The sequence below is a fragment of the Protomyctophum bolini genome (assembly GCF_963924005.1).
Source record: "Protomyctophum bolini genome assembly, chromosome: 15".
Lineage (NCBI taxonomy): Eukaryota > Metazoa > Chordata > Actinopteri > Myctophiformes > Myctophidae > Protomyctophum > Protomyctophum bolini.
In genome coordinates this window covers 17,883,044-17,895,117 of record NC_137876.1, presented here as the reverse complement: position 1 = coordinate 17,895,117, position 12,074 = coordinate 17,883,044, and the positions used below count along the sequence as shown (strand labels likewise).

General features: G+C 42.7%; 1 protein-coding gene across 1 annotated transcript in view; it reads right to left on the bottom strand.

Moving 5' to 3' along the window:
• Positions 1-3,113: 3,113 nt before the first annotated feature.
• lck (LCK proto-oncogene, Src family tyrosine kinase) overlaps positions 3,114-12,074 on the bottom strand; it is a 37,146-nt gene continuing 28,185 nt past the window's right edge. The window contains exons 11-13 of the mRNA XM_080784393.1: positions 6,085-6,238; positions 4,012-4,143; positions 3,114-3,409 (exon numbers count right to left, since the gene is read on the bottom strand). Of these exons, the coding sequence (XP_080640519.1) occupies positions 3,207-3,409; positions 4,012-4,143; positions 6,085-6,238 (489 nt within the window). The 3' untranslated portion in view covers positions 3,114-3,206. The remainder of the gene's footprint in view (positions 3,410-4,011; positions 4,144-6,084; positions 6,239-12,074) is intronic.

Here is a 12,074-nt window from a genome sequence, read left to right as displayed (position 1 = left end):
TTGTAGTCGTTACATCCCCACCAAAGAGGTCCAGGTGTTTTTGTTGTGCAAAAACTCCTTATTGGCTATTTCCCCTACCATAAACCCTCAATGAATTGCATTGAATTGAATGGGGCTATGGGGGTGTTGTGCTAATTCGCTTATTTCCATTGAAATAAGTAGTAAAGTGTGCCGCTTGGGATATTATTTACATTATGAAGAGAGGATATATATATACAAAAATAAAATAATTTTGAGCAATGGAAATAAGCGAATTAGCACAACACCCCCATAGCCCCATTCAATTCCCATCCAATTCAATGCAATTCATTGGGGGCTTATGGTATAGGGGAAATAGCCAATAAGGAGCTTTTGCACAAAATAACACCTGGACCTCTTTGGTGGGGACGTAACAACTACAAAGAAAGCTAAGAAAGCCTTTTGGTATGGAATTCTCCTTTAATTCTCTGGCCTGTTGTGTGGACATTATCAGTCAAAAGGAAGAGGAAGGCCGGGTGGGGAAGGATCAACATATGGAATGTCAGAACAGGTCATATACAGCTCCATATATGGAGATCTAAGGGTTTGAGGTCAGATGTAGATTGCTGGCCGGCTATATATATGCAGATCGAGGTGATGATCCAGTCTTCTCCATATATGGCTATCCAGGGTTTGATGAGGTCAGTGTCGTGATCGTCATATATGGAGGCGGCCATATATGGTGGTGTGACGTGGCATGGAGGCGTGATGTCACAACAAGGCATGACCATATATGGAGGTGTGATGTCATGATGTGTGTGACCATATATATATATATATATATTATATATATGAAGGCGTATATATTATGAAGGCGTGACCTAGCTGACTGACGGGATATGCAGGGAAGGCGTGACCTAGCTGACTGACGGGATATGCAGGTATAAAATGTATGGGTCCATTTGGTTTAATTTTATTTTAAACTAGTGTTAAACATCTGCATTACTTAATTTAAAAGAAGTCTACACAATTAGAGAATGTGGATAGCAGAATTGTTATTTTTTTTTATCAACACGTTTGCCTGTTATCTCCCCTAATGGTACCTTCGTCAATACAGCATGGAATTGTGTTAAAAATCTTATCCAACGACAACAACAAAAATAGTCTTGGGTCTGAGAGGCTAGGGGCTCCATTTTCGTCACCGCTAAACCCCTTATCCCTAAACCTCTTTGCCTTTAAAAAAAAAACTATTTTGCAAAACATTTTTGAATAGTTGAAATGGGCAGTTTTACAAGCTCACAACGTGTCAATGTAGATTGGCTATAGTTGAACTATTAAAAAAATGTTTTAATTAATTTTAGGCAAATTCAATAGTTGAATAAATAATAAATAATGGCACTTGATATTATGAAAAAAGGTTGAAAACCACTGGTCTACGACGGGCTTCGTGGATATTGCAATGAAGACCTTTATTGAAGTGTATGATGGAAGCAGTGTTGGGTATCATTTATTTACATTTTGATACAGAGCACCGTTTATAATACAAGCAGAGCAGTCCAGTTATATTCTGTCTGATCTCAATACTCTATGTACTTCACAGTATACGGCGGTGTGTCACGTGCGTCACACTCACACACAGTGGTGTAAAGTAACTACAGTAAGTACATTAAGTACTGTAAGCTACTTAAGTACAATTTTGAGGTATTTGCACTTTGCTTGAGTATTTCCAATTTCCAATACGTTTACTTCTACTCCACTATACTGTATACATCTCAGAGCCAAAATGATTACTTTCACTCCACTACAATGACTTGAAAACTTTAGTTACTACTACTAGTAGTTCTACTTTGGAGATGTACATTTTGGTAAGAAAACATGCAGTACATTAACCACTTCAATCCTATACACATGTCGGCCATTTGAAAATAGACGATCAACAAGCTCACAATGTGTCACGGTGCGATGCATTGTGAGCTTGTACTGTAGATCGGCGATTTTCAAAAGATTTTGTACACACTTGTAACTTGTGAAATGGGACAATCTGCAATATGAGTGCTTTTAACTCCTAGTACTTTAAGTACATTTTGATGCCGATACTTTTGTACTTTTACTTGAGTGCATTAACTGCATTTTGAATACGGGTCTTTTACTTGTAACAGAGTACATCCTACATTTCAGTATTCATACTTTTTTTTTTTTTACACAGCGTAATGATGTATCCCTTCCCCTGCAGTGAGCCGGATGTGAGTAAATCAAACAGATTACATCTGAATACGTCATTATAGTTTTACCATGATGGGGTCAAGTTCAGGAGCTTTCTTTCCTCTTGGGGGTGCCCAAAAGATAATGTCGCCATCTACTGTACCAGTAGATCACAAAGGCTGTGCTGCTATAGACCACATGACATGCCCTTACATTTTCTTTATCATTTATATTTAAAAAAAAATGATTTTTCACATCTGCCACTTAAGTTGAATTAAGGTGACTTCATTGATTGACATCAAAAAGGGCCTGTCAGCTCAAACCCACGATGCAATACTTTAATTGTTTTCAGGAGTGTTGCGCACAAACGTCACTAGCATTACAGTTATACAGTATATACAGTACAAAAATAAAAGAAAACTACCAATTCTATTTCCCATTGTTTGTCTAATATGTAACCCCCTCGGGTATATTATAAACTATTTTCATAAATGGGAATTATTATTATTATTATTTTTTTGGTTGAGCTGGTCATTTTGAAAGTAGCTCTCAAGTAAAAAAAAATCACACCCGTGTGAACTGAGTGGTGCAATTTCCCCCCACCCCCCACCTCTCTCTGTTTCTGGCGCCCCCTACTGGTACTAATAAGTCATATACCTCGTGCTCATGGCCACATAGTAGGCACGGACATCGCTGGTTGTAGGAGTTATTGCACCACTCAAAGAATCACACCCGTGTGAACTGAGTGGTGCAACTCCCCCCTCTCCCCCCCCCCCCCCCCCCCTCTCTCTCTCTCTCATTAGCAGGCAACAGTATACAGCACTATCTCTCTTTCTGGCACAACAGCGCCCCCTACTGGTACTAACAGTCATACTCGTGCTCATTAACACATACATAATAGTTGAACACATACATAGTTGACACGGACATCGCTGTTCCTTGGAGTGGTTGCACCACCACTCAAAAAAAGTGCGGGGGCACCCCTGATCACTGGTTTAAGTCTGTGTTTTGCATTCTGTCTGTCTGTCTGTCCGTCCGTCCGTCCGTCAGGGCTGCTCCTGGTATTGCCTCTCCGTGGCGGTGAAGAAGTCCTCCAGCACGCTCCTCAGGTACTCGAAGGTGGGCCGGTCGTCGGGGCTCTCCCTCCAGCACTCGCACATGACGCCGTAGAGGCTCTCGGGACAGTGGTCCGGCGGCGGCATCCTGTAGCCCACCTCCAGGTGCTGGATGACCTCTGGGTTGGACATGCCTGCTCAATGCCATAAGGTGAGAGATTACATGTTGTGTTGTTGTTGTCAGTGGCGTGCACAGATATACACTAGAATGACTAGATAGACACCCTCTGGACAAATGTGCCCTTAAGAAAAAGGTACAGTGTACAGTGTCCACATTATAATGTGGACCATGGTGACATTGACCAATTCTTGATAAAAAAGCTTCTAATATTTTATTTAGGCCACAAAATCTATAAATCTCACACTATGAAGGCAACTGGCCGGTTCATACATGCTGCACAAGGTGCCCTTTTTTCACTTGAGCACCTGCCCCTATAAATCTATAAATTGGGTGCTTTTCTGAAAAATGTTCTTCCACTGTACAAATAGGGAAAGCCTTCCGATATGTCTATGTATATCGTGAAATCTGTAATGTATTGTATACTTCTGATTGTATACTTTTATGAATGTGCTCCAAACCATGTGATCATGGTCGTGAGTTAAATAAATGATGATGATGATGATAAATGTCTGTGCACGCCACTGGTTGTTGTTGTTGTTATTATCGTCTCTCATGGTGCTGTGTAGACCAGGGTACGTGCGTGCGTGCGTGCGTGGCGTGTAATCGGGTACATACCAGGGTAAGGTATGCGACCATATGTCACTATTTCTGTGAGCAGAACTCCAAATGACCACACGTCTGACTTTATGGTGAACGTGCCGTAGTTAATGGCCTCCGGGGCCGTCCATTTGATGGGGAACTTGGCACCTGTGAAAGCAGCAGGAAACGCCGTTCATTTCAGGGGTCACATTTCTCTCACGATTTTCTGTTTTACACACACCGTTGTATTGTTCTTATTTTGATCATAAGGACTCGATTACTGAATGTCAAGTGTCCATTTTTCGTGGCTACAGTATCTCTGCTTCTCTGTTTCTGGTAATGTTATTGCCCACTCATTTTGTATGTCCATTTCTCTTATCATTTATATTAAAAAAATTAAGTTGAATTAAGGTGACTTTATTGATTGACATCAAAAAGGGCCTGTCAGCTCAAACCCACAATGCAATACTTTAATTGTTTTCAGGAGTGTTGCGCACAAACGTCACTAGCATTACAGTTATACAAAAATAAAATAAAACTACCAATTCTATTTCCCATTGTTTGTCTAATATGTAACCCCCTCGGGTATATTATAAACTATTTTCATAAATGGGAATTATTATTATAATTCTTTAAGTATTTATCTTATTGCAACTTGCACTTCTCTTGTGATACTCTTGTGACTTGTACTTTGCTGCTACTGTGCATTGTCTTGTGTGTATTGTCTGTCTGTTTTAAAAAGCGTTGATGTATGTACTAATGCACTTTTGCCCAAGACAAATTTCCCCTTGTGGGACAATAAAGTATATCTCATCATCTCATCCACTGGAAAAGAATACATTTTGACCAAAATGTCCACCACAAGCCAGCACAGTACTGCATTCATTCATTTGTATACACAGCTAAATCCCAACGCCCCCTGAATTGTGCAGTACAAGAAATTAACACGTGGTGGAGCTATTGCACTGAAAGTTAATCTGACGCAACAACGTCCATGTTTTTGAGTCACATAATGTGAAAATAATATAATTTGCTTTGTCTTACTGGAATCTTAACAGAATTGAAGACTGAATTATAAAGCACAGATTCAGTAAGGCCTGCTTTTATGGATATGAAGACATGTTATTAAAGCGGCAATCAGGAACGTATTTGAATAAATAATTTAGAGTATGTTAGTACAGTTAGTACAATATATAACTAGCACATCGGCAGTGGTCGGCGGTTGTCTCCTGTGCACTTCCACTGAGGAATTTAAACCCTGTTGCCGGGTGCGACAGGGTCTACAAGTAACCCTGCCTGAAGCTCATAGTGACTTGAACCCTGGCATCCCTGTTTTGGTGCATGGGCATTAACCTGGTAGACACTAGACAGTGTTAATTTTGTTGACTAAAACTATGACAAAAAGCTCAAATAAACATTTGTCGACTGTATACCTTTTCTCACTGACGAAAACTAAATCGAGTTTCGTCAATAAATAAAACCTAGAGTAAAATTGTACGGAGGGACTAATGGAGAAGAGATCCAGTAGAATACTTATTATTATGGTTATATGGTTATTATTATGGTTATTATTATTATTATTACTTGTACTTTGTTTGGTTGTGCTACAGTGGTCCTCGAGGGGGTTCCTTCCAGGTGGTCCCCAGCTAAATGAATCGATGCAAAGTTGGTAACCAAATGGACCCTTCTAGATCATTAACTCTTGAGAGCAGCGACGGCTCCAGAACATTATGACTGGGGGTGCTATGGAGGGGCTGGCTATTTAGAGGGGGGGGGGCTTATGAATCTTGGTTTACATAGAAGTCAGTCAATTTGGGGAGGGGGGGCTTGGGGGGGGGGGGGGGGGGTGGCGGGTAAGCCTCCACCAGAGCATTACTTAGTTAATTTACAATAAGTCTACGCAATTAGAGAATGTAAAATAATTGTTATTTTGATCGTTCGCCTGTTATCTCCCTAATGGTATACCAACATCAATACATGCATGGAATTGTGGACAAAATCTTATCAAACGATAACAAAATATCCTTTTGTTTTGGGTCTGAGGGGCTAAATCTCATCAAATGCTGAACGAGTTAATGGGCCTTGATATGAAAAAAGGTCTTCTCTTACCCTCTCGGGCGGTGTATTCGCTGTCCTCGATGAGTCTCGCCAGTCCAAAGTCAGCGATCTTGCAGATGAGCTCACTGTTCACCAGGACGTTAGCCGCGCGCAGGTCTCTGTGAATGTAATGTTTGCTCTCGATGAAGGCCATGCCGTCGGCCATCTGCAAGGCAAGGCAAGGTCTCTGTGAGTGTGATGTTTGCTCTCCATGAAGGCATCTGTGTACCGCCAGAGGGGGGCTCAAGTACCACCAGTGGTTGGGAACCTCTGCCCTAAAGGACTTCAAAAACTACAAGGAGACGTGCTCGCATTCCCTAAAGGACTTCAAAAACTACAAGGAGACGTGCACGCATTCCCTAAAGGACTACACAAACTACAAGGAGACGTGCACGCATTCCCTAAAGGACCACGAAAACTACAAGGAGACGTGCACGCATTCCCTAAAGGACTACACAAACTACAAGGAGACGTCGTGCACGCATTCCCTAAAGGACTTCAAAAACTACAAGGAGACGTGCACGCATTCCCTAAAGGACTTCAAAAACTACAAGGAGACGTGCACGCATTCCCTAAAGGACTTCAAAAACTACAAGGAGACGTGCACGCATTCCCTAAAGGACTTCAAAAACTACAAGGAGACGTGCACGCATTCCCTAAAGGACTTCAAAAACTACAAGGAGACGTGCACGCATTCCCTAAAGGACTTAAAAAACTACAAGGAGACGTGCACGCATTCCCTAAAGGACTACACAAACTACAAGGAGACGTCGTGCACGCATTCCCTAAAGGACTTCAAAAACTACAAGGAGACGTCGTGCACGCATTCCCTAAAGGACTACGAAAACTACAAGGAGACGTGCACGCATTCCCTAAAGGACTTCAAAAACTACAAGGAGACGTGCACGCATTCCCTAAAGGACTACGAAAACTACAAGGAGACGTGCACGCATTCCCTAAAGGACTACACAAACTACAAGGAGACGTGCACGCATTCCCTAAAGGACTACACAAACTACAAGGAGACGTGCACGCATTCCCTAAAGGACTACACAAACTACAAGGAGACGTCGTGCACGCATTCCCTAAAGGACTACGAAAACTACAAGGAGACGTGCACGCATTCCCTAAAAGACTACGAAAACTACAAAGAGGCGTGCACGCATTCCCTAAAGGACTACACAAACTACAAGGAGACGTGCACGCATTCCCTAAAGGACTACACAAACTACAAGGAGACGTGCACGCATTCCCTAAAGGACTACACAAACTACAAGGAGACGTGCACGCATTCCCTAAAGGACTACACAAACTACAAGGAGACGTCGTGCACGCATTCCCTAAAGGACTACGAAAACTACAAGGAGACGTGCACGCATTCCCTAAAAGACTACGAAAACTACAAAGAGGCGTGCACGCATTCCCTAAAGGACTACACAAACTACAAGGAGACGTGCACGCATTCCCTAAAGGACTACACAAACTACAAGGAGACGTGCACGCATTCCCTAAAGGACTACACAAACTACAAGGAGACGTGCACGCATTCCCTAAAGGACTACACAAACTACAAGGAGACGTGCACGCATTCCCTAAAGGACTACACAAACTACAAGGAGACGTGCACGCATTCCCTAAAGGACCACGAAAACGAATACCAAACAACTCGTCTCGGGCGTACAGCCGGCGGAACTGCGTGGCCTGGTATTCCTAAAGTAACCTAAGTAAATAATGCTTAAACGGTTAAACCTAACCTTAACCTCAGTAAAACTGTGCCTAAACCTAACCCCATTCCTAAACGTATTTCTAACCTTATTCTCAGCAAAACAAAATGAAGAATACAAGAACCGCCGCACCGAGCGCATACGTGGCCGCGACAGCCGCTCTTAAATGGCTTATAGTAAAGAAGAATGAACTGAAAATGAAACAGATTCAAAGGATGAAAATGAAGTTACAGTTGAAACACGCTGTAGGAAATGAATCATGAACCTCAATAAAAGGCCTCTGGCATGCAGTGTTGATTGAAAGGAACTGGGCTGAGGCAGACTGTGCAGTTTTCTGGGAGTTTGTTTCACATAAGTGGCCTATTACCATGTTTGAATAGTCATTACCTGGTCATCCCTGTGTGTGTGTGTGTGTGTGTGTGTGTGTGTGTGTGTGTGTGTGTGTGTGTGTGTGTGTGTGTGTGTGTGTGCGTGCGCGACTGCATATACGAGTGTATGCATACAGTACGCTGCCCTGTATGTGTGTGCGAGTGTGTCTAATCTGTGTGCGTGACATCTGTTTGCTGTGCATGATTGATTTACATGTGGGTTTTTGAATGTGTGTGTGCGTGTGCGCGTGTGTGTGCGTGTGCGCGCGTGTGTGTGTGTGTGTGTGTGCCTGTGTGTGCGTGCGCGTGCGTGTTGGACAGACAGACAGAGAAATGACGCAGGGTGGTTCCCAGTCACTTCCCCCTGCAGGTCCCCAGCCTCTCTGCTCCACCCAGGTCAAACAAGTCACCCATGCCTAAAGTTGTTGAAGGCTGTCGTTAGCTAAACCACCAGACTCCCCACGCTGGCTGGATGATCCCTTCAGACTGACTGCCATGGCTCTGACTTAATGACTACTTGACTAGCAGCGGAGCTGCTATATACAACCAAAAGCGCGTTTGCGCGGATATACGCGAGCCACCGCATAATATGTATACGCAGACTTTAAAAATGTGACTCGGATCTAAAAGTGCACGCTGTGTGTGTGCGTTTAAGTATGCGTAAAAGCCTGCATGGTGTAGCTCGGCCGTAACTCATATCCCCTCCCCCCCCCACCCCGACATGCGTCTTTCCTTTCTCTTGTGAGAGAAAACGAATGACTGAAATTACAGTGACTCTCCGGACGTGTGAGGTAAAAAAAAAAAAAAGGACATTTTTGTGTGAAACTCACCGCCCCTCTATTTGGCTCAACCCACGGGTTCTTCTTGTGTCCTGCTGTATATAGTGTGTATGTGTGAATCTATGCGTGTCGTCGGATCACTGGTGCATGTTTCAGACATAAGAATCTCTCACGTAGACGTCAGAGCACATGCAGGGCCCTCGGCAGAAGGCTGAGATTTGCCCGTGCGCTCCTTTGTGTGTTGCGGGTGTGCCTCCGTGCGTGTGTGTGTGTGTGTGTGTGTGTGTGTGTGTGCGGCTAGCATGACCTTCAACCCTTTCTGTCACACAACACTCAGGAACCTGAATACCTCTGAACCTTGCATTGACGTTTGCTAAAGGAGGCGATCGGTTACTTCGGTATCATAGATACTATACCACTGACACAGGATCATCTATACCAAAACGAGAAGGCCATATTTCCTTTTCCCCTATACGGTATGAAACTGCAGATCAATATAGATGTCATAGAATACAATACGTTTGTCTAGTCGGTATAAGTAAATGGTAAATCGTGCGTTTATTCAAAGCGCTTTACATAGATTGTGCATTACATTCACCTATTCACATTCACACACACACACACACACACACACACACACACACGCGCGCGCGCGAGGAAACCATGCAATGCACCGACCTGCTCATCGGTATCAGCAGCTTGCTCAAGGACACTTCCACACTATGGGCCTGATTCTTCAACGCGTTTACGCTGATATAATGACGTGAAGCTAGCGGAAAGGCATTTACGTGGATTTCCCACATTCATTTGGAATTCATGGAAATGGCCGTGAACTTGACGCTCACGTAGGTTGGTCGGAAACTCCTACGGGACCTCTTTAGGTGGCGGACGAATTTACGGATATATTCAGAAGGCTTTAGTCTTCATGCTGAATCAATAAATAGTTCCCAAATCGCAGATAAAATATGTAGGCATGTGTCCCGACCCTATAACATTGTTCAGCACATAAAAAAATTATATATAAAAGCCGAGTGCACTTGCACTTGTATGCCTATGCATGCATTCTAGAGGCAAGCTCCCATAAGGAAACTGCCCCTGCAAGCGACACATTTTTATTTATTTATTAGGATATTTCTATAGCATGTGCGATTGCGCTGCTCACTTGACAGCCTTCTCTAGGCTACTCGCAGTGCAACGCGTTGTGAGCTTGTAGATCGGCTCCCGTGGACTTGCGCTGCATGTTAAAAAACAAACTCACAATTATAATAAGAACATAGGCCTACACTTATCTGCATTCTGCACTGTACGAATCCAACGTTGTTTAGTGTGTCTTAGTGTTGTTTAGTGAGTCAGTTCTCTGACTGTGTGTGTGTGTGTGTGTGTGTGTATGTGCGGGGGAATTAAAAGACTTCAGTGCACTGTGCCTACACATGTTGCGACCGCAGGTCGCAACATGTGTAGGCACAATGCAAGGAATAAATGCATTCGCCATGTATCCGAAGGAAGTCTGATCCAATCACTTTTAGATTTCTCCAGTTTAATCCTGAGTTTAAGTTTTGTAGTGTTCAAGATCTGATTTTAGGCATGTTTAAGCCTCCAGGAAAATCCGTGTTGAGGTTCTTAATCCACTGTTTTTCATTAAAACGTCTTTGTCCTACTGTCCAGTTAGGATTGTGTTGAAGTCCAGCGCATTTTAGAGCTTCAATGCCGTGCGCCATGAAATGTTGCACCAATCTTGTGGTTGTCTTTTTGGCATTGTTAATATTGTATCTGTGTCGTCCCAGCCTAGTACCTATTGTTTTACCTGTCTCTCCGACATATTGTAAACCACATTTTTCACATGTGATTAAATAAATGCAGTTGCTGGTTCTGGCTGTTATTTGTTGTTTAATCTCTAAGACGCGTTTTGTGGTTCTATTTTTTACTAATTGTTTGGGTTTGAAGTATTCTGGTCCCTGGCGTGCTGGTGTGTTGATTTCTTTTAGTTTGCTGTGTACTAGATAATCTTTAAGGTTTTTATTTTTTCTGTAGGCCGATATAATTTTATAATCTTTTAGAAGATCGTCCGTTCGGTTCTCAAAATTCCTTTTTATTCTGTTGTTGGCTAGTGTGCTCTGTGTTGAATAACTGGTTATCAGGGCCAATTTGGGGCCTGTATCCCGCACTCTTATTTCTAAGAAGGTATTTTGGGCCTTCCGGAGGAAGGTCCTAGTGTATCCTCTTAGTCTGAGAGCATTAAATAGAGTTTTACAAGCTATTTTGAAATCACTTCTTTGCGTGCAGATCCTATGGAATCTTAGTAGTTGTGATTTGACTATTCCTGTGTAAGAGTGTGTCGGGTGGAATGACGTTTTGTGTAATAGGGCGTGAGTGTCTGTTTCTTTAAAGAATACTTTTAAGTCTAGTTTCCCATTTGTGTTAAAGTTTGGGCCCTTGAAGATTGTTACATCAAGAAAGTCAATCCTTTCTGTGTGTGTCACATATTTTATCGTTATGGATCTATGATGGCTATTTAAAACATCAATAAATTCCTGGAATTCTTCTTGGCTATGTTCCCATATTCCAAATATATCATCTAGAAATCTATAGTAATGTGTCGGTTTAAGTCTGCATTTTTCTAGTGCTGTCTGTTCCCATATGCTCATGTAAATGTTTGCATAAGATGGTGCAAATCTCTTTCCCATGGCCGTGCCTTTGATTTGTAAATAGAATTTGTTGTTAAAGGAAAAATCATTCTGGGTTAGATTTAAGTCTAGTAATTGGAGTAATTCCTCCTGGGGGGGGGGGGGGGGGGGGGATTGCCTTTTCTCCAAAGTCTCCTGAACTTGAACGCAGCCTTTTTGCGTTGAACAAAATGTGTTTTTCGAAATCCATGTCGTTATACACCTGCATCTCCAGTAGATAAAGAGTGCTGGGTTGCGCCCCGAAAATATCTGATCAGCTCCTGCCTCTTTAACACTCTCTGCACGTCCCTGGTCTGAGCAGTGTAGTATTATAGCACACTTTCAGCGTTTCCACAAAGAGTCATTGCTGGTTGAAATTCCGGGTCTGATCAGGTTAGAGGGCACTTGCTTACTAAGTTATACTGCCATTGCTTTCAATGCTATATACGAATGTCCTTCGGACTGCTC